Source organism: Ascochyta rabiei, chromosome 15 (assembly GCF_004011695.2).
Source record: "Ascochyta rabiei chromosome 15, complete sequence".
Lineage (NCBI taxonomy): Eukaryota > Fungi > Ascomycota > Dothideomycetes > Pleosporales > Didymellaceae > Ascochyta > Ascochyta rabiei.
Window position 1 is genome coordinate 713,677 of NC_082419.1, and position 21,193 is coordinate 734,869.

At 52.5% G+C, this 21,193-nt stretch overlaps 7 protein-coding genes across 7 annotated transcripts, besides 2 other annotated features; 3 read left to right on the plus strand and 4 right to left on the minus strand.

Moving 5' to 3' along the window:
- Window positions 1–377: 377 nt before the first annotated feature.
- On the minus strand, window positions 378–3,161 carry EKO05_0008696 (uncharacterized protein; the record flags this gene model as incomplete). The annotated part of the gene is made up of 10 exons (XM_038941683.2): window positions 378–646; window positions 694–1,397; window positions 1,448–1,635; window positions 1,683–1,955; window positions 2,008–2,427; window positions 2,478–2,533; window positions 2,582–2,776; window positions 2,821–2,907; window positions 2,958–3,039; window positions 3,096–3,161. 10 exons carry the CDS (start codon window positions 3,159–3,161, stop codon window positions 378–380), a joined length of 2,340 nt encoding a protein of 779 aa, XP_038796232.2.
- Window positions 3,162–5,089: 1,928 nt separating this feature from the next.
- On the plus strand, window positions 5,090–6,731 carry EKO05_0008697 (uncharacterized protein; the record flags this gene model as incomplete). The annotated part of the gene is made up of 3 exons (XM_038941659.1): window positions 5,090–5,322; window positions 5,369–5,969; window positions 6,021–6,731. The coding sequence occupies 3 exons, from the start codon at window positions 5,090–5,092 to the stop codon at window positions 6,729–6,731; spliced, it is 1,545 nt and encodes a 514-aa protein (XP_038796233.1).
- A 1,345-nt stretch (window positions 6,732–8,076) lies between these two features.
- On the minus strand, window positions 8,077–10,954 carry EKO05_0008698 (uncharacterized protein; the record flags this gene model as incomplete). Its single annotated transcript, XM_059637356.1, has 5 exons — window positions 8,077–8,088; window positions 8,142–8,318; window positions 8,371–8,454; window positions 8,867–10,852; window positions 10,910–10,954. The coding sequence occupies 5 exons, from the start codon at window positions 10,952–10,954 to the stop codon at window positions 8,077–8,079; spliced, it is 2,304 nt and encodes a 767-aa protein (XP_059493339.1).
- A 156-nt stretch (window positions 10,955–11,110) lies between these two features.
- Window positions 11,111–11,139: a tandem repeat.
- A 629-nt stretch (window positions 11,140–11,768) lies between these two features.
- Window positions 11,769–12,149, minus strand: EKO05_0008699 (uncharacterized protein; the record flags this gene model as incomplete). The annotated part of the gene is made up of 2 exons (XM_038941817.1): window positions 11,769–11,893; window positions 11,978–12,149. The coding sequence occupies 2 exons, from the start codon at window positions 12,147–12,149 to the stop codon at window positions 11,769–11,771; spliced, it is 297 nt and encodes a 98-aa protein (XP_038796236.1).
- A 536-nt stretch (window positions 12,150–12,685) lies between these two features.
- On the plus strand, window positions 12,686–13,849 carry EKO05_0008700 (uncharacterized protein; the record flags this gene model as incomplete). Its single annotated transcript, XM_038946603.1, has 1 exon — window positions 12,686–13,849. The coding sequence occupies one exon, from the start codon at window positions 12,686–12,688 to the stop codon at window positions 13,847–13,849; it is 1,164 nt and encodes a 387-aa protein (XP_038796237.1).
- An 889-nt stretch (window positions 13,850–14,738) lies between these two features.
- On the plus strand, window positions 14,739–15,569 carry EKO05_0008701 (uncharacterized protein; the record flags this gene model as incomplete). The annotated part of the gene is made up of 2 exons (XM_038941646.1): window positions 14,739–15,054; window positions 15,154–15,569. 2 exons carry the CDS (start codon window positions 14,739–14,741, stop codon window positions 15,567–15,569), a joined length of 732 nt encoding a protein of 243 aa, XP_038796239.1.
- A 719-nt stretch (window positions 15,570–16,288) lies between these two features.
- On the minus strand, window positions 16,289–20,013 carry EKO05_0008702 (uncharacterized protein; the record flags this gene model as incomplete). Its single annotated transcript, XM_059637357.1, has 5 exons — window positions 16,289–18,267; window positions 18,412–18,638; window positions 18,786–19,207; window positions 19,541–19,561; window positions 19,753–20,013. 5 exons carry the CDS (start codon window positions 20,011–20,013, stop codon window positions 16,289–16,291), a joined length of 2,910 nt encoding a protein of 969 aa, XP_059493340.1.
- A 584-nt stretch (window positions 20,014–20,597) lies between these two features.
- Window positions 20,598–20,624: a tandem repeat.
- The last annotated feature ends 569 nt before the right edge of the window (window positions 20,625–21,193 follow it).

Below are 21,193 nucleotides of genomic sequence, written 5' to 3' on the forward strand. Positions count from 1 at the left end.
AGCAGATGTTGCAAGTGTCGAGCCTACTAAGGCCATTGGCGAGGAAATCTCTCAAGAGGTTAGATCTGAAGCTTCCATCGTTGCTTAAGGGGGGGAGGGGTGGGAGGAAGGATTGGAAGTGTATCAGTAGACAAATCATGATCCACTGTACGTTCACATTCACCTTCTCACCACCGACGCTAGCCTGTCAAACTACGACGTCAATGTTGAATATCCTCACGGTGAACGCATTAGTGAACGGTGATAATACACTTCTGAACCGAGATGCAGTGTCATAGGAGTTGGTCATTAGAAGGCTATCGGAACATGTCATCGCAAATAAACAAAGTTGTGACCCAATCGTGGCACCACCTACACCTTGAAAAGTAACAAAACGTTCACTCCATTCTCGTACCTGTTGCTTCACCTACATGGGAAAGGGGAGCTACCGGATGCTGCTCGCGCTTGAAGCCGATCTTGACGCGTCCAACACGGAGCATCATATCTTCGAACCTAGTCTCCATACGCAGCACGGTCTCACGATACATGGTCGCGGTCGTCCAGTCGTACGAGCAGCCGATGATACGCTTCATGCCGCCCTCGGATCCCGCCATCAGGAAGCAGGTTGGTGGACGTGCGGCAAGGAAGAGTGTAGCAGTCATGTTACCTAGAAAGTGTTAGTCTTGATAAAAAACATGAACACATTGTACCTACCGGTATCAACAAGTGTGAACAACCTCTGCTCTCCTGGCCCAGCATGTTTGCACTTCTCCACCAGCGCCTTCACTTCAGGATCTGTCGTCGGATCATCGGCCACACACTCATTATGTTCATTCCGATGGTGCCTCGACAGTGGACTGGCGAACGGCGTCCACCTTAGCCTGTTCAGCTTACCCCCGAAGATTTGTGTCTCAATCGTTTCGAGAGGCATGTAACCCTCAAAGCCGAATAACCAGCACTGCTGGTCCCAGAACTTGCCGAGGTAGAGCATACGAAGTAGCCAGGGTGATAGGAGCATGAGGATTATTGAATAGATAATGATGACGACACCAATCAGCTGAACGACCGAAAGGCCTGGTGCACCAAAGCCTGTAGGTAGGGCAGCAAGAATAATACCGATTAGCAGCACAAAACTGCCGAGTCGAAGCATTGTTTCTGCAATGGCGCGTTTCCAAGATGGGCGACGGGTGTTTGCTACAGGTGTGAAGGATTTCCAGCGTACATTGGCCGCGCGACAGCCGTCGAGAATAATGCTGTCATCAGTACCGACGCCTGCGATGCCAACGTCTTGAGGCAGGATGTCCCACAGTTTGGCTCCGTAAGCGTCGTTCATAGAGTGCCAAGGTTGGTTGGGGGTTTTTGGAAGCACACAGACTAGACGTTCGAGGAGTTGTTCGCTTCCGTTCGCCAGGGAGAGACTATGCGGTTCAGTAACAGTGATATTTACAGCGATAAGTAGATGGCTCACCGTGCAAAAGCCTGGAACGCAGTATCTGTGGGGTCGATCTTGGGTCGAATCCGAACGAGGCCCATAAGTGCATAGCTATGATCACCGCGGAGGTACTGATGAGTATCTCGTTTGTGGAGACATTCCAGAGCAAGGGTGACCAGCTCAAGCTGACTTAAGATAAGGTTACCCTCGTAGTGATCGATGAGCTACAAGCGTCAGTAAGAAATATTCGTCGAACCGACACGAGACATACCTGGCGAGCGATATGAGCATCTTCCTTCCACACCTTCGCTGCAAACTGATTCTTCGGAACATGCAGCGGCTGTGCGAGGTCACTGCCACGCACATAGACCTTGATATCTTTACCAGCAGGAGCCAGCAAAACTTCTGGAAACGTCCAAATTCGTCTACCCCATTGTTGTAACATAAGGTCTGCGGTGCTGATGCCTCGTCTGTCATCTGGTGGTCGTCCGACAACAATGGCTAAAGACTGCGCACCCCGTATCACGTCGCAAATTCGATAGACCTAGAAGATTGTCAGCAACTTTTCAGACAGAAATCCAGACCCTTTTACTCACGTCTTCCTGGAGTTGATCAGGCTCTGGCATACAAGAACAGCCAACCCAGTACGCCATTACTCCAGCGTTGCGAGCAGCCGCATCAGCCATCTGATGCAGCGTCATGAAGTCATCACTGCTCTGAAACTGCTCTGCTGTATATGCTATGAATACATACGACAAGTTGCGCTCAGCCTTGTATTGAGTGATCCACTCTTCGACATTCATGATCAAAGCTGGTTCGCCCTGCTCCCGTAGGAAACACAGGTAGCGAGGACGTAAGATACGTTCAGCGACCGGATTAGCAGTGCTGTGACCTCTTGGGCTATCTAACTCCATGGTGTTGCGCGCCACTTTGGGATAACCGTAGTAGCGATAGGGTACTGGATCATAGCAGCCGCCATTACGAGGTGGGAGCGTAGCTGGACTTGGAGTGGATATCTGAAATGCTTTAGCATTAGAAGGGCTGCATAATTCGAATACTAACGTACCACAAACGTGATTGCGAGAGAAGTGATGAACCATTTGAGACATAGCATTGGCATGTCTGACAGTTTGTTAGTCCGGGGTCTATTAAAGCCGTAGTCCATCGTACCTTCACTCGTAGGCTTCCCATCATTCTTGTTGGGATCCACGTGATTGAAGGGCCAATTGGCCAGCCTTAGGTATAGTGGGGCAATATTTCGAATGAACGTGCGACGGTATGTAGATGTGACATGATTATCATAGATATCATCGACGGCTTGCACTACTAACTTGGAGACCTTGCCATCCCACGATGAGATATAACCTACTGCTTTTAGCTTGGACCTGGTAGGTTCTTGCTCTACTTACGATCGTCGTAATCACCGACCCACTCACGCTCGAAGACGTCTAGGTGACGATGTTTTGCGAGTTTCTGATATCCCAGGCCAGGTTTACCTGCCGATATCAGTCTCATAAATGTCGTACAGTACCCGCAAGGGACTCACGGTAAGCGGTAGGAGATTCCCATTTCCATGACGTATATGGATCGAACCAATGCCTGTAGCCTTTCAACTCCATGGGAAAGTACTGCAGTCTTGTGTTAGGTCTGAAAGTCTCTGGTCAATAGATCACAAGATTCATACCGGAGAATACGGCTTCTCATGACTCGAGACTTCTTCAACCGAGGCTTCGGCGATGTTGCGAACCATGATGAGATTATTTAAGTTGCGCTATCGAAAACAAGAGCACAGTTGAGCCAGTGGGTTTGGTTTCGGGGTATACTGAGCTGACTGAGTTGGGTAGGAGTTCACCGACTCCTTTCCAGATCTGTCAGTAAGGGTTGGGGTGTGTGTAAATCTTGAGCCTACCTGGACCGAGAAATGCAGCTGAGGCTTATACGCAGGTGCTGATCCTGTAAAAGGCTGTGGTTGTGCAAAGACTGGTTGTATCACAAACGGAGAATTTGAGGCAGTGTTGAAGCCACCGTCATGTGCTGGTGGGCTCTGAGCGAGGACTGGAACTTTCGAGTACGGTGTGCTACCAGGCACAAAGCCACCACCGTGTGATTGTGGGTACTAAATGGTTGTTAGCGGCGAAAACCACAGTAGTAGGAGTGCTGGGTCACGAACAGTCACTTGCGAGTTGAAATGCACGAATGCACTACCGTTAGGATTGTAGCCACCACCGTGGAGATTTGGGGGTGCAGCATATGCCTACTTACTGTTAGATCAACCACAGAATAAATGTTACGCCAATATACCATTCACGGACTAGACCTCAACCACTTGGTTCAAGATACCTTGATAGTCAGGGAACTGACTTTTGTATGTGTCCATGAGCTGGAGAGGCTGCCTAAATATGCTTTGGGCTGAACTGTTAGTTCAGGGCTTGAGGACAATCTTAATGCACGCCCGCATTGCAGGCCTGTCTCCACCACAGCGCCTATGTATATTGCTTGAGACTGACCCTGGTAGCTTTTTCTTGAGGGTCAGATTATACAAACCTAGCCCGCTCCAAGTTACCACTTAAAGCATTGTGGCGTCAGAATTTGATTCCTCCGAAAAGCCGCGTCAAAGGCTGTATGGAGCTATAGTAGAGAGACACGGACATTGTACCACTGTGGACGTTGACTATCCAGTCAATGTTGCTTCATCAAAACTACATGTAGAGTCAGTACCGCTTAGACGAATAGTCGTACCAGTCTGCAAGTACTTTGTTTCCACATGGTCAGGCCTAAGCATCTCCGCCCCCACGGAGTACAAGAAGGCCATGTTACACCACAGTCATTTCCTATGAGCTAACATTGGAAGGGCTGATAGGTGTAAAACGAAAGGTCGGGTGATAGCTCGCTTACCCTTGCACTCAGCTCAGCTTGTGTTTCTGCACAGAGGAAGTTCCCATGGCCTGTCTTATGCGCGGGAGGTCCGCGGCTACCAGCTAATTGCGCTCGCAATGTACATCGTCCACTGTTCAAGGGTTGTTGAACACAAAGAAACCCAGAGTTTTGAGGTGTTCTGTCGGATGCTTTGGGTTTTCCCCAAAGTTTGACAGGTGAGTTAGCAAGACTCCGTTGCATGGACGTGATTCATGGGCTGAGAGAAAATATTTGCAGACCATGCACACATGTTCTTGGGAGCTTGCAAGATTAATCTTGTACCAATGGCCTAGCATGATTCGCTTTATCGTATTCGCAACCTGGATGGCGTTAGACAGGGGTTCAAAGGGGAGCAGCTTGCCGATTGGTATCTTGGCGCTTTCAGCCTTGCGCCACAGCTCGTATTTCAGGCCCTGTAGCGCTATAATGTTCATCATGTCGCATGGGAGAGGTCTGAATAGAGTGCCCTGGGGTTTAGATTGCATGCCGAGAGTCCACTTGTGGCCGAAGCTGAAGACCCACGAGCTGATCCTCACTGCCAGACTCGTTACAATATCTTCGCTTCAGCCTTCATGCAGGAGCACGTTAGCTTGGAAGGAAGTACAGTGAGTGCCAGGGCAGAACATAGTCTGTGCAAGGTCTTCAGTACTCTGTTTTGGCTTGGCCGGTAATCACAGTCAGTAGTATCGATTCTGTTTCAATAACATCTTCAACTTTACCTGTGTTCATATCCACTACATGTAACGAACTGGTTATTCCAAGATGGCAACATTTCGGAGTATGACAGCAAATCGTCAGCCATTGCAAGACTTCGATAGGGAAGTTTCGAGAGCCTACAGCTCAGAGTCGTTAGACGCAAAGAGCAGACTGTTCGATACCACGCTGCCTTTGCATCTTTTTGAATGGTCGCAGGGCAGTCAAGATGGATTAGAGATTAGCGACATCAAGTCTGTCTCTGAACTGGAAGCAAGGGAGCCGGCGACAGTCCGAGTGATGTAAGTGCTAGGTGATCAATGGGACGTGCTGAGCTGACTGGTGTAGATTCGCCCCGCGAGACGTTCCAGTCCCAGAAACTGTTGGCGGACTGTTAAGATTGTTCGATAAGTTTGGCATTCCAAGCGCATTTGTTGCCGAGAGCATGCAAAATATCTCGCAGTCTTTTGCAGCTCAGAAGGACATCGATGGCACAACATACGTATGGTTCCATTTTCTCTGCAAGACTGTGTCTGTATCAGAGGGGCGTATCGTCCATCAACAGGCTGTTGCAAAAGATAAGGATGAAGCTGATCAGCTTCGCACTCGGGCACAAAAGCTAAGCCAGGCAGATTTCAACTGGTTAAAGCCAGGGTTTGTCCTGAAAGTTAGGAAGCAGCAAAGTTCGTCAATACCTCTGAGCCGGACAAGGACTTCGAGCAGTGATGCAACTATGGCTGCAGCGTCTTCGGAGCCAAAAGTCGAGCTTTTCTGCTTTGGCGCACCAGCAACACTAGGAGGCCGGTTCCGGAAATTGAGGGACATAGCAATCTGCGATGATCTGATGCATGATCCGTACGTGCTGCTAGAGATCGTTCTTGAAGAGATGTACAAGGTACTTGACCAAACTGGATGGGCCATCTCTCGCATCTTTGGAGATATCGAAACAGTAAGTTGTACTCCGCAAGCGTTTTGATCGAAATCTGTTAACTGTGCTTAGCAAACTCTAGATATGGCAACGACACCGGGCAAAGCTCATGAATTACCTCGAGATCATTTCACCGGCCTTCACAATCTGGCAAAGCACACAACATACCTGCGCGAGAACTGCGACTCTGCGCTTGCAACGCTTCAGGGCCTGCGCCATCACCATGCAGCAGTGACTGGCAAGCACCCCGAGCCAGCTCAAGAGTTCACTCGACAAGCTCTTGAGTACCGCAAGACCCTCTTTGAGTCTACACAGCGCCGACTGGCCAGTCTAGATAAGCGCATGGCGAACATCATCCAGCTGTCCTTCCACCTTGTCACCCAAGGCGACAGCCGAATCATGCAATCCGAAAATCAGAGCATGAAGACTATTGCAGTGATGACTATGATTTTCATGCCACTTAGCACCATCGCAGGGATCTTTGGGACTCAGTTCATGAGGTTGGATGAGAACGCGCCGTTCCGCATGCACGTATCACAGGACTTTTGGCTACTGTGGATCATCGCGGCACCGTTGACTGTGACTGTCATTCTGATTTGGCGCGTGTGGTATTACGATGCGAGAGGACGGTTAATCGATGAACTGCCGCCGCGTGGAAAGGGTGAGCGAGGGTGGCTGGGATGGAAAACGATGGTTTCAAGACCAAGAAAGCACGACGTTATGCACACGGACCACGAGAAAGCGCATGTACATAACGCGGCAGCGACGGTTCTTTCCACTTAAACACCATATGTAAATCCATCGTGTTCTTGACATCTCAATCCCTGGGAAATTTCGTCTGTCTGTTGTCACTTATGTCTGTCGGGACGCTACAATGCATGTGAATGGGTGCTCAGGCTGCACCTTCGTGAACGGCTTGCACTCAAGTAGATCAAAGCAGCTACGGATGACCTTCTACACATATGCAGTTACCAATTCGCCAGACACATACTTCCGCACCTTCATAGTACAGCTGATTTCTCTACACCAGACACATTAATACACTCATTCATCCACACACAAGTTCAACAAACAACACCTGTCACATTGCACCAAGCCACAGGCATAGCTGGTTTCACGATACTCTCATCATGCCACAATCACGACCGTCAAATGCTACAACTACAAATCCCAGCGGCACCTCATCAGCGGAGAACAATGCAGCCCCAGTCCCAAGACAATCAACTTACCAGGAAGAGGCAACACTTTTGGAACAAGCACTAGGCGCAGGCCCCGCACGCGGACTCCCACACGACGTGGATCTTGTTCCAGATGAGGCACCCGAGGAACACCCGGAACGCGCGAGGGAGCCTCAAGCGGTCATAAATGCACACATCAGAGAGTAGAGCCTCGATCGTGACGGAATACCGGAGTCCCAGGCCCGGCTACAGCATTCAACCCCAGTCCAGGGCCCACCGCCGGTCCTCCTACCGCCACCCCCACGGTTACCGGTGCCGCGCTACTTTGATCTCAATCCAGATTCCACCTGTGCGTGGGACGAGACGACTCTGGCATGGATGATGGGACGCGCGCCCATGTACACTCTTCCGTACACCGTCTCGTACACTGTGCGAATTCTGCCGCACTCGACACTCCTTAGACAGCGTTATGGACGGGCCCTGGCGGGACTCGATACGAGTGAACTGGACACTGAGATTGCGAGGCGCGTTTTGTTGCAGCCACAGAGGTGGCCTAGGCTCTTCTATTGGATGGAGTGCTTGGGAATCCTGGACAGAGTGAGGAGATATCGGGACGCGGATATCGAGAGGATGGAAGACGAGAGGATGGATTTGTAGGCGGCAATATAGCATAGGTTCGATCTGGGTCTTGCTTGGGAGGCAGGTAGCGGACATGCAGAACTGGTGTCAAATGCATATGCAAGCTATCCATCTACACATGCCAACTGAATTCCTCGTCTAGGACACAAAGCGCCTCGCTACATGCAAATGCCGAAAGGGTATAATGACAAAGTAAAACGTTCTTCTCAAGGCGCATCAATGCAGATCGTCCTATACTGACCATACTTGAACAACGTATGGACAACGAACAGAGAAAACGGGAACATAGATCGTGCTGGGTCGAGAGGATGCTACCGTCGGCCCTGTCGGTGTATCAGTATCAGACTGTTTGTGTGCAGGGCTTAGAGCTGCATACCAGGCTACTTGATCCTCCAACAGCTAGTCGCTGCTTACCCAGCCAGCTTTTGGGTGCTTCGCTCCTCCTTTGTAGAACAACTGTATTGCTCTGGAGGCGCATGGTCATATCGTACCATGCAGACGTGATGAGTTTGTTCTCGCGGCGTAGGTTCTCGACCTCTTGCTGAAGTTCAACCTTTGGTTTTATTAGCTCATGCACCTCAACTGATTGGATGGGATTTGCATACCGAGCCCTTCTCCACTGTCTCCTTCTTCGCGGCGGCCAGTTGTTCCCGCAAAGTATTGTTTGCGGCCGTCTGCTCTTGGAGATCCTGTACAGATCATTAGCAGGTGTTTCTCCTGCATGTCGGTGTTGAGGGAGGAGAAAGAAACAGTTGCAGAGCTAAGTATACTTCTTCGCCGCCAGGCGAGGGACAAACTTGCCACGTTGTCTGAGCCATTTGATGAGTAAAACTCAGTGCTGGCTCTAACAGGTGCCGGCCTTCTCTTCGGCGAAATCAATTGTGTAACACGCCCCCAAGTAGTTTGTCCCGTGCCAGTCGTCGAAGTCGATACCTCAGATAGCGACTTGCTCTTCTCCAGGTGACCTCTTTCTTGCAATGCTGGTGAGATGAGCGTAGCGGCAGAGAATGATGGATCGATGCGTTGCTGCGTCTTCATCGCTGAGACTGCTACATCAAATGCGGAGGGTGGCTTGGTGCGGGAATGTTGACTATTGCTTACTTTTTTCGCCTTCTCAAGCGCTGCTTCTGACGAGAGTACCGTTTCTGCGATTTCTGACGATGTCGTATCAAGAACGCTGGACTGTGTCTCTGCCGGCGCACTGATGACCAACTGTATCTGGTCGCGGACCTGTTGTAAGGTCTCGGCTCTTCTAAGCTCAAGAAGCTCAGGGGACAGATGCTCGCGGTCGAGTAATGCTGCTCGTAACAGGCTAGCTTTCTCTTCATTTGCCAGCTCCAAGTCCCGGAGCTTCTGATTTGTTCGTTGTTGTAAAGCCAGCATTCGCTCATGTTCGGCTGAGACAACCTTGGTCTTCGCCTCGTCGTCGAGGTCAGACTTTTTATTGAGCTCGTTCCGAAGTTCGGCAATTTGCAAGTCCTTCTCTCGCAATCTGCGATGTACCTCCTCGAGCTCGTTCTCAGCCGTCTGCAGCCTCTCGTTCTGCTCGAAGAATGGCTTCTGACTTTCTTCGTCCTTGTCTACCATCATGTCTGAGCGCAGACCTAAGTTCTCGGTCATTTGCTTCAGCGTCTCAGCTTCAAGACTTTTCAACCTAGCTGTCAGGATGTCGACCTTCTGTTGCAATGCTATTGAATCGGCAGTCACTCGTCCTTCAATTACTCGCGAAGAGTCGGGCTCCGAGGCTTTCTCGTCTCGCTCGAGCTCTGCCTCGAGGCTTCCGCCATGATCAGCATGCCTTGATGATTCCAGGTCTCGTATACGGTCTTCCAAGTCGTTCTTCGCGTCCTCGGCTTTGTACTGCAACTCTCTTGTTTGTTCGAGCTGCTTCTTCAATAGCAGGTTTTCGTGCTCGATTCGCGTGCGCTTGCCCTTCTCCTCAAATATAGCCTGTTCGCAATTGACGAGTGTTGAGCTATTTTCCTTGTTGACTTTGTCGAGTGCCTCGCATCGCTCCTCGACGTCCTCGAGCTGCTGCAATCGTTCTCGTGCCTGTTGATAATCCTCGCGCAGCTGTTCGAGGTTCTTGGTCTCCTTGGTGAGCGTCTCGATCTTCTTTTTGAGGTTCTCATTCGCCTTGGCTCGTTGACTGAGATCGTCACGCTCCGCCTTGATGAGTTGCAGTTCGTCGCGCAGGTCTTGCTTCGACCCTTCCTCGGCTTGGAACCGCTCTAACTGCCTAGCCTGCTTTTCCAGGTCTTCCCTGGCAGTCGCGAGGTCCGTCTCGAGCTCATCGATCTTCTGTCGATCGTACGATAGCTCATCTTGTAGTTGCTTGACGTCATCCGAATGCCCCGGTTGTGCTGCACGGTTGTCGATATGTACTGTAGCCTCGGCAAGGTCCTCCTCGAGTTGTGAGATCCGGTTGCGTGATGTTTCCAATTCTCTTTGCAGCTTCTCAACGTGTGTTCTCAAAGCGTGTCTGTCCTTGTTTGCCTCAACAAGCTGAGCTTCTTGTTCCAGCTCCGAGTCCCTCCCAATTGCAGTGACGTTGCCAGACACGGCTCGTGTGGGTGTTCTGAATCCTGAAGGATTAGGTCCTATCGTCAATTCTGTATCCACGCCGAGCTCCGACATCCTTTTGTCCAAAGCCAGCATTTCTTGGATGGCCGTCGCGATTGTCTCAGCCGTCTTAGTTCCCAACTGAGACATAACTTTCAGCATACGTTGGTTACTTTTCGGCGAGAAAAAGGCTGCAAGCAGAACCGCCAAGGTCAGCTTTGCGGTGAGCATTGTCGAGCCCTCCCATGTGCCTGCCTGCAGGTCTGGTATCATGCGCTTCGTGAGGACCGGTAACTGTCCGCATTCGTCTCGTATGTATGTGGATACGGTGCGCTCGATATGCTTGAGGTTTTGCCATCTTGGGATCCAGTTATTGCTCTGACGGCGGTCATTGCTCTCTTCGAAGATAGGAAGGGACTCGCTGAAGTACTCGGCATCGATGTCGCCGAGGATCTGCCAGATTATCTGCCCATCTTCGAGTTGATTCCATGCTGTCACTCTGCCCGGTAGATCAAAGGTGTTTACCTGTCGAGTCTTTATTAGCCCGGCTCCAATTCATGGTGGGTGGCCTGCATCGCGTACCCAGTCGAGCAGAGCTTTGAGCAAATCTGGCTTGAAGTCATCCATATTGATTTGGAGGGCTCACCACCCACAGGTACGCGGTCGTAATCTGGTGTGTGTCTCTGAGTAGACCGAGTCGAAGCTATGCATCATGTGTGGGCGGGGCAATCATGCAAAGGTTGTGTCGGCAGTGATGTCGACGCGTCGCTGATCGATGGGCTATGGGCGGTGGGCGGTGGGCGGTGGGCGGTTACGCTAAACAGATCGTCTCCCGCCGCGGAGGTGCACGTCAAAATATCGCGCTGAGGCGGAGCGAGGGGAAGTGCCTGGTACAGGGACTGCGTAATGTGCAAAACTATGCGCATAAGGATGCCATCGTGCTGAGACACCAGTGGCCCGTCTCAGCGTGTCGTGAAATTGAACGGTCAGAGGTTTCCCAGTTTGGTGGGGTGCTCCCACCAGCGCCTGCCGCCGCAGGGTCCACAACACTGCCGCATGAATGGCAGACCAAACACTTCATATTTCCTTCTCTTCAATCGGTTCCCGGAAAATCTGCTGCTTCTCTGAAAACATGAGGTCGGCCAGAGATCTGCTGTTTGTCGGAAAGACAAGGATGTGTGCGAAGTGAGTCAGTCAGAGAAGAGCAGTAGCAGTCCTGTGGCAGCTGTGCGAAGGTAGTCGACCATAAGCAAACACTCAAAAGTAAACGTGATCAAATTGCTACCAGGTGTCCCAAGCCATGTCTTGCGCCGTACTCCATGTTCCAACGCCGAATTTCAATAGTGATTGCCGTGTCCCATATAGTCAAAGACTTCGCGAAGAAGAAGTTGTATACACATCAAGTTGACCAAGGTCACCGTCTGCGCCGTGAGTGGCGTGACTACTCTTCGCCTTGAGTCGTTACAATGCCGTCCTCCTCGATCTCGACTTTGTACTGCTCGCCCATTGCTGTCACGAATTCGAGAGCGGAGGCAGGGGCGTGGGCGGCGAAGCCCTTGATGATGTCTGAAAAACATGTCAGTACAGCGTGCCCAGCAAATATACTATGCGTGTACATGGCGTCCTAAGCGTTCGGCCAGGCGCACTCACTGTACTCGTGGGTAATAACACCCTTGGCCTTGCGGATGCCCTCCTTGGCCTCTTCTACGATATGGTCTGGCGTTTCGTTCGGGAAGCTGATAATAACGGATCTCTGGGGAGCGACAGCCATCGTGGTAGCGGCGAAGAGTGCGGTCAAGACGGAAAGGGTAGCGAAGCGCATTTCGAGAGAATCAATCGAGGTTTGCGAGAGCCGAGAGAATAGGGTCTTTATCAGATGCGTCGTTTGATTGTGGAGATACGTCGCGGACTCGTGGAGGTAATCAGGAAGGTGGTAGCCTGGGGTTCAATTTTGGGTGCACGGTAGCGGAAGGAGCATGCCTTGGGAACGCACGTCATTCTACCGGAGAAGGCGCGGCGCCGCTGTGAACGCCCTCATCACCACTCGTTTCCTCTACCATCATCGTCCTTGGCACTCCGCCCACCCGCTCACTCTGCACTCGACGCCTCATGGGCGGCTGCGGCATTACAGAGTGTCCAATTGATTTTCACAGCTAGCTACCGGTGAGGCAGGGTCCCTGCATGCTACCTGTCTCCAACACCTGCAGCTACGTGTAGCGTTAGCCAACGGCAATCGTAGCGCTCGGAAGGTACATTTGTCAATTCTGTCAGACGGACTATAAGGATCAACATTCAACATTGATATGCGTGCTACGTTCGCTTCAAAAATCGTCAACGGGTGCTGAACTTAAGTTGCCAATGCCCACCAGGCGAACACACACGAAGTCTCGCCTGGGTTGCAGCCAGTGTAGAAAAAGACGCGTCAAATGCGATGAGCTGCTCCCGCAATGCTCCTCGTGCGTTCTGCGCGGCGAGAGCTGCGTCTACCTGAGATTCCCAACCAAATCAACCCCTGTTGCAACCTCCAAAGCAGCTGCACTCCACGCCAGTCCCACGTCAACATCAGAGGCAGAGACTGGCAACGACTCCCCAGCTCCTATCAACATGTATCAGGACAGTCCAGATGAAGAGTCTTGGAACCCAAATAGAGTGCGCGAGCTGGAGCTGCTCCATCACTGGTGCATGAAAACATCCAACAGTTTTACTCCAGAGTTGGTGGGCTTACTCCAGGACTATCTCGTCAAGGAGGCTTTGAACAATACACACCTTATGGAGGCTCTTTTAGCACTGGCGTCATTTCACATCGCCTGCGAAACAAATGATTCAGCTGTGTCTCGCGACTTTACAGGCACAGGCATGAGTTACCAGACCAGGGCCATAGCAGGCTTACGTGCTGTCCTCGGCTCTGTCTCACCTGAGAACTGCGATCCAATCTTTGCATCATCTGTACTCATCATGGTATGCGTCATGGTGTCCCCCTTCTTGCCTGTTGGTCACAGCCGGACTTTCAACTTCGTCGCCGAAGCAATTCTTCCACTCGCCGACATTTTACGCGGACTTGGCCTTGTCATCGAAACATCTCAACGCAGAGTGCAACAAGGTCGTCTCAGTGGCATGTTCAACGTTACCTGGCCGAGTCTACCATATTCAGCGGTGTCATCCACGATAGAAAACCTACGCAAACTGAATGCGAGCGTTTCTGACTCCTCCACTACATGCGTGTTTGAGCATGCCATCCAAGCTCTTGAGCAGAGGATCTTAGACAACAGTGCTGTATTTCCGTGGATAGCACTGACAGGGTTGGAATACATCGAACACCTCAAGATGCAGAATGGCGTTGCACTGGCTATTTTCATGGTCTGGGGTGCTCTGATGAGCATGGCAGACAACATGTGGTGGGGGAGGTTTTCAGGGAAGAACTTGGTAAACGAAACGTCCATCATACTAAGTTCAAAGGGCGAGAGGTACGCATGTGTCGTAACATGGTGCCGGCGAGAAGTCGGATTAAGCGAAACTTCTTGATTCTCACTCGATTTAGAGACCTTCAGGCCCTCAGACGAATACAAATCCAGTCATCGCAGCTTCTCGTGTTCGCTGTACCCTGGCTTAACAGTGATGGCGTGCTATCTGCGATAGTAGGTAAATTGGATGGGCTTTGATCGAATTGATTGCACTGCTGTCTTGCCCTCATTTACCTCGCATCTTTCTTCCTGTAGACAAAGAAGACAAAGACGACAAGCACGATGTAGAAGAAAGCTACACAAATGGATATTGTGCCTCGGTATTGCAGCACATCTATTGCCTCTAAACACGTTAAACCCAGGAAGAACAACAAGATTGCGTTGTGTTGCTATACATTGTCTCCTTGAAATGCCGACGCCCACTGGGTCGTCGATAATCTACACTCCTTCATTATGTCATCTCGGAGACTACACCGCGACTACAGGCCATGTTACTCGCTTAGGTAGGGAGCGCGTTATAGTAGTATCCTCTTGTCTCTCTAGGTGTTTCCTAAGTCTCGCTCGACAGCAAACACATCTTCACAGTCACAATGACCATCTCAGGCATTAAATCTCCTACTATTCCCTACGGAAGCACTGTTGTGGTAACTGGCTGCAGTGGCTTCATTGGTTCCCATGTAGCTGACCAAGCTCTCGCTGCTGGCTACAAAGTGCGCGGTGCTTCGCGAGATGCAAACAAAAACAAATGGCTCTCAGACTTCTTTGCGCAAAAGTACGGCGATGGGAAATTCGAGCTGGTCTCCGTTCCAGATTTGACCAAGGAGAACGCCTTTGATGAAGCTGTGAAAGATGCGCTTGTCAAATGATCAACAGATAGAAGGTCGAAAGAGCACCAACACCGATGCTAACGATCCTCAGGCGCAGCCGGATTCATCCACGTAGCGCACGACATGAGCGGCTCAGGAAACCCAAAAATCGCTATCCCGCAATCCGTCAACATGACGCTCAACGCACTCAAAGCATCCGCCGCAGCTGGGCTGAAAAGATTCGTGTACACGAGCGGTTCCTTTGCAGTCACGCAGCCCAAGCCGGGCGTCAAGTTCACCGTGGACGAATCCACGTTCAACGACGATGCTGTCCAGGCCGTGAAAGAGAAAGGCAAAGCCGCAGGCGGCGCAACAGTCTACGCCGCCTCAAAAGTAGAAGTCGAGCGCGCGATGCAAGCGTGGAAAGACGAGAACAAGTCCCCCATTGTCATAAACTGCGGTAAGCAACGCGTTGCCATGCATCACTCGACCCTCACGATAGGCTTTTGATTGAGCTTCAACCTCTAGGAGGATACAAGAAAAACTGACATGGAACCAGTAAACCCAAACGCAAATCTCGGTCCCGTTCTCCAGCCCACGCACCAAGGCTATCCAACCACGGCCGGCTGGACCAAGAACCTCTGGGACGGCAAGTACGACCAACTGAAGCGCGTTCCAGAGCACTACATCAACGTGCAAGACGACGCGAAACTGCATCTCATTGCGCTCGCACACCCGGACCTGCAGGGTAGGAGACTACTGGCCATGGTGGCGCCCGCACCTGTGAGCGAGATTGTAAAGATTCTGAGGGACGCGTATCCGGAAAGGAAGTTTAAGGATTTTGAGGATCATGGGACGGATGAATGTGTCAACGCCGAGGCTGAGAAGGTGGAGAAGTTGCTGAGGGATGCCTACGGGCATGGATACACGAGCCTAGAAGAAAGTATCAAGGCAAATGCGAAGGATCTGAAGTAGTCCGCACCTGAGAAATAGGAGAGCATGTAGTCATATAAAACACAGAAAAATACCGAGGTCACTTCGATGACTAGCACGTTGAGTAGGCTGTATTTGTGGTCATCTTGTTAGGCAGGAAGAGACTGTGTTGATGCTACGGATCACAGAAAAGCTTGCGAATTTCGATGCTTTCATTTGGTGCCTAGCAGCACTGCTATCTACGTATGGTGCGGTACATTGAAAATGAAAACCCCCCCATGTTGGCGAGAAAATGACCGCCGCTCAAACTGCGGCTAGGCTCGTGCCATGCTGAACGTTTTGTTGCCCATTACGAGTGCCGAAGAATACAATGGTGTGAAGCAAGTGGGTAAGTGTAAGACATGGGGAAGAACGGGCAAGGGTTGTACAGAAACAAGGGGAAGAAACGAAAGCTCCATGCAGCGCCTGATGATGCATCACAGCCCAAGCTTTACACATTGCTGCTGTTGTCGTACTATACAAAGCGATCTGCCAAGAGCGAGCGATATGAATGGGAGCTAGAGGCAATGCCACGAGCATGTCGGTAAGCAAGAGGGAGACTTATAAGAAAAGATCGCACCTCGAGGATGGCCAGCCAACACTAACATCAGTACAAGTAAGCGACTCGACTGATAAGAATGTTGCGTAGTGATGAGGCGTGAGGGGATTTGGTCGAGCGAGACCATAACTCGTTGGATCATAACGTCGTCAAGGACCTTCAGCTAAAAGAAATTGCTCACTCCGGCGGGCTGAGCAACGCCGTACTGCTGGTAGGCCGGGTTGTGTAGAGAGTTGTTGAAGTGGTGGGGCATAGGTGGGTTGCTCAAGCGATGCGGCTGACGGTGCGGCTGAGGCGATGCGATGTTTGCGCCGTAGTTTGCGGAAGCGGTGTACATTGGAGGCTGGAAAGAGGAACCTGCTTCAGAAGCTTGAGCCCCAGGAGCTGCGCTCGGGGAGACATGGCCAGAAGGAGCGCGACCGGTGAACGCAGCTAGACGACCCTCACGCTCCTGGACCTTGGTCTGGATGCGGCGACCGTATGGTGTCTGGCGAATCTGGGGCAGGATGGGGCGCATGGCTTCCATGAGATGCAGGCACAGCTCGGGCGGAGCAAACTCGAGGGCAGTCTGAATGACGTAGTTACCGTAAGAATCGCGCATGAGCCTCTCAAGCTGTTCGACATCGAGCAGCTCCTCGATCATAGCAGCCTTGGTTGACATCTCAGCACAGCGGATGCACTTCTCGATGACGTTGGAGCTGAACTTTTGCATGGAAAGCTCGGCGATCTTGCCCTTGAATCCAAGGCACATGGGTGTTGTGAAGTTGGGGTCGTTCAGATCAAGGATGTACTGAACGACGTAGTTTCCAAAGGGATCTTGCACGAGGTGGAAACTGTGTGCGGTGATTTGGCGAACAAGGTCGACCTTCTGGAAACCAGAGGCGTGGTCGATGCAACGCTGAAGAACACAGCATCCATGGCGGTGGGTACCGACAGTAATGCAGTGCTCGCCTACAGCATCGAAGATAAACTGGGCCTCGGCAGACTTGAGATGGTTGAGGCACTTCTGGATGACATGGTTACCGTTCAGATCCTGGATGAGATCGACGACTTGGCCAGACAAAGCCTGGATGATGATCTGAGTCTGTTCCTCGGTAGAAATGAACTCGATCATCTTCTGCAAGGCTCGAGTGCCGTGCTGGTTCAGCGCGATCGTAACCATAGCTGGAGCGGCGTTGCGGACGAGAGTGGTACGTTGCTCGTCGTTGGTGAACTCCAGAAGCTTCTGGCACAAGTAGTTGCCAAAGGGATCAGTCATGAGCTCGACAACATGAGGAGCGGTCTCGTCGAAGATGATCTGAAGATGCTCTGTGTTGCGCTCCTCAAGCTTCTTTTGCAAAAATCGGCAGCCGTGCTGGTCCTTGCACAAGCTATAAATCTCGTGGCGCGGCATGGTCTTCAAGTCGTAGTTCATGAAGCGGTTGGCGTCGTTTTGCATACGACGGCTCTGAATGACACGAGCTTGGCTATCCTGGACACGGCCATTGGGTCCGTAGGTGGCGTAAGGGTTGAAGTATTGGCCATTACCAGGGTACAAACCGTTAGGACCGTAAGGGGAAGGTCCACCGTACTGAGGGCCAAGGGACATGCCGTTCATAGCACCGTTGAGCATGTTCATGCCATATGGGTAGTAAGGAGCGTTGCCAGGAGTGGTGCCAGAGTACTGCGACATGGCCGGCGAGCCAACTGTACTACTGATGGAACCGCTGCCTGGTGCTGCGGAGGTGATGGCAGGGCCGAAGGGAGCAGCGCTCGCATGCAGACCGGATGAGACAGGACGATACTCCTGCTCCTTGAAACCGGTGGACAACTCACGGCTGTGGCGATGAGACACAGCATGAGGAGGAATGCGGCCAAGGTTGGCATTATGTTGGTTGAAATGCTGCTCTGCGTGTGTGTTGACGTTCCCGTTCATGCCGTTGCCGCTACCGTTGACTCCGTTTCCGTTCTTCATTGTAGGAACATTGCTCGGAGAGAACGACTGAGTCAATTTGGGCATGCTGTTGTGGGGGCTTGCATAGCTGGAGCGCTGGTTGTCAGACCTCAGGGGGCTGGTGAAGTTGAACTCAACGGATTGACGATTCTGCTTGGGTGTCGTCTGGCCATTGGCGTGGCCATTCTCGTATTCTTCAGCCTGCGAGCCTTTTCGGAAGGTGTTAGCAGGAAGCGACTGTTGGGCCTGGCGATGGGCACGGTAACTTGGCCAACCAGTGGGCTGTGCTTCCGGGCCAGGGGATTGTGAAAGGGCCAAATCAAGCGCGGCGGAAGAGGCAGAGAGGCTCGTACCATTGCTTGCGTCACCACGACGGACAAGGATGGGGAACTTGTCGTTTGTGTTGCTCATCTGGAGGTAGGCCTTGTGATCGGGAGAGGCGGCCGGGTTGTGCTCCTTATCCTCCTCGCCAAACAGATAGCCGGTGGTGTCGATGTGGCCAAGTACGGATGCCAGATCTGGGAGGTTGTCACGTCCACGAAGGTCAAGGCTAGTCACGGGCATGGACATGCGGTTGTTCCTGTGTGAGCTATTTGTAAGTTCCTGAACCTTGTGCGTGCAGCTTGAACGCGTTGGAATGTGAAAACGTGGGTTGTGGGGCTTGTGTTACGCTGTACGTCGCCAACGTAAGAGAGCCAGGTAAAAGAAAAGGTGCTGGTGTACTTACTTGCGAGAGACTGGGCTCAGAGGAGTGAAGTCATCGTTGTCGAAGTCGTCATGGTCCTCGTCTGAGTTGCGTCGAGTGCCCGGCACAGACTGGGATGGCAACCCGTTGTTGTTGAAGAACGAGGTTGGAGGTGAGGTGACCTGAGAGTTGGCGCGGCTGCCACGCGGCGTGATCTTGGAAGGCTGAATGCTCGACATGCTGAATCGGTTTGGGCGTGAAAAGGCGTTGGGAAAGCCGTTGTCGTTGTGCTCAGGTGGAGTAGTAGGCTGGCTGTGTGCTGGCTTGCCGTAACGTACTTCGGAAGAAAGACGGTGAATCTCCTCTTCGCCGCGTCGAGACTGCAAATCAATGAGCTCCATCTCAGCCTCAAAACGTCTACGCTGCTCCTTCAAGTATTCGTACTCAAGCTTCTTTTTCTCGAGCTAACAATCAGTCAGCACAGTCACGCGGCTGTCAGGCGTCAGGCGTGTGTTGATATGAGGCAACAATGTCACACTCGTGACAGTGGGAGCTAGGTGCAGAAAGATAGGAAAGATATGGTGTAAATGGGTAACCGAGTCTCCAAGAGAACCAGGGATGGATGTACAAGCGATACTGGTAGCAATGGTGCGGTGGGTGGAGTGATGAGAGAGAGCGTGTGTTTGGTTCAGCAAGCAACGCGGAAGCAGGCTTGGCAGCGTGGGAGAAGCACGTGGATCGAGGTAAGAGAGAGAGAGGGGGGGAGGGGGGGTAGAGGTGAATGCGCCTTTGCTTACCACTTGGAGCTTGTGATAGGTCTAAAGGTGAATTCGTCAGCCTTCACTCTTATTCACATAGTATTGTTGGCAGCGAGTGTTGGTGCAGTTCGGTCCAGAGACACATTCGCACACACAGAATGCGCGCGCAGGCTTGACCAAGATAGCACACCCACAGCGTTTGGGCACGCCTCGACGCCTGGGATGGAATACGAGAGGGCTCCGCTACGTACCGCAGTAGTGAACTCGGCTGGCTCGGCGGCCTGTCTGCGCTGCTGGCCGATGGGCGACAGCGGGGTATTGAGAGTGGGGATGTTGTTCGTGGTGAAGCGGCGGTGCAGCTGGCCACGCACGTCGCCGGCACTTGAGCTGGCAGCCTGGGAGCCAAAGGTGCTGCGCAGGGGAGAGGTGAGGCCAAGGGCAGCAAACGACTGCTGCTCCTCGCGAGGGGAGCGGAGACCGCCGCGGTCACCGATGCCGGTGGAAAAGGCCATGTTCAACTAGAAATACACTGCGTCCAAGTCAGCACATCTGTCCCTCGCGTCCGGAGCATGATGTGGGGTGCGGGCGGTGAGGAGGGGTGCTGCAGCTGCGCAATGCGCGCCTGCCCTCCGAACAGCGCACACAACAGCGTGTCCAGGCGCAGGCGCAGACAGGGGCTCTACCTACACAGTCGAGGTACTCGTACTCGTACACAGGGCCGGTGCCCTCGGTGGCCTTTGTGGTGCGGACGCGAACGAGCGATGTCGTCGGCCTGGCAGTGGGCGGTGCTGAGGGCTTCAGTGGTATGCCAGCGGCACGGGGTGAGGCCTGATCTATGCGCCAGACCAGCCAAAACGGGGTGTGCGCGGCTTGTGGAAGGGACCGACAGTAGGAAATGTCAAGATGCACCGCCTGTCAGCCCTCGAGTGTATTGGGAACTCTGTGTGTAGAAGGGAAAGAGCGACCTTCCGCTGCGAGGTCCAAATGGCAGGCGTGGACCCTGAGCACTTTGGGATGGCGTCGTGCATACGCGCTACTGGAGCCCTCACACGGAAATCCGCATTGCTTCACGACGACCCGTGCCCCAGCCTGGGACGCACATGCACTGCATGCACTGCGCTGCCTCGATCACGCCGATCTACATAAACGTGCCTTCGCTGTGCTTGCTCCAGCTTTCCTCGTTCTTCATCCCTTTGCTTCGGCAATGAGGCTCAGCAGCAGCTGTCAGCCCCTCTGCCAGCCACCGTGCCACGGTCATTTCGCAGCGCCTCGGCCCACCCCTTGGGAAGCTTCTGTCCAGGCGACCCAGGCGACCCACAAGCTGCCCAATCTGCGCGGTATCCGTGGTGCTGAGGGCTCCTTGACAAGGTGACAAGCACTTGTCCCGGCCTCTGGACCCCTCCAGGGATTCTGAGCACCGCCGAACAGTGGGCGCCCGGCAAGGCTCACACGTCATTCAGCAGCAGCTTCCATCCATCGTCACACGGCCCGGCCAATCATCCTCCGCGAGTCCGCCTCTCGACTGGCAACCAAGGGAGGGCCAGCACCATTGTTCACTTCCACGGCCGGAGAGCGAGCAGCGGGGCCGTCTTGCTCGTTCTAAACGCCGACAGATGCCGCCTGCTGTAATTAGTAGGTACCTTAGTGGTACTCCCCTCATGCTCTGTCAACAAACATCGACACGAACAGTGA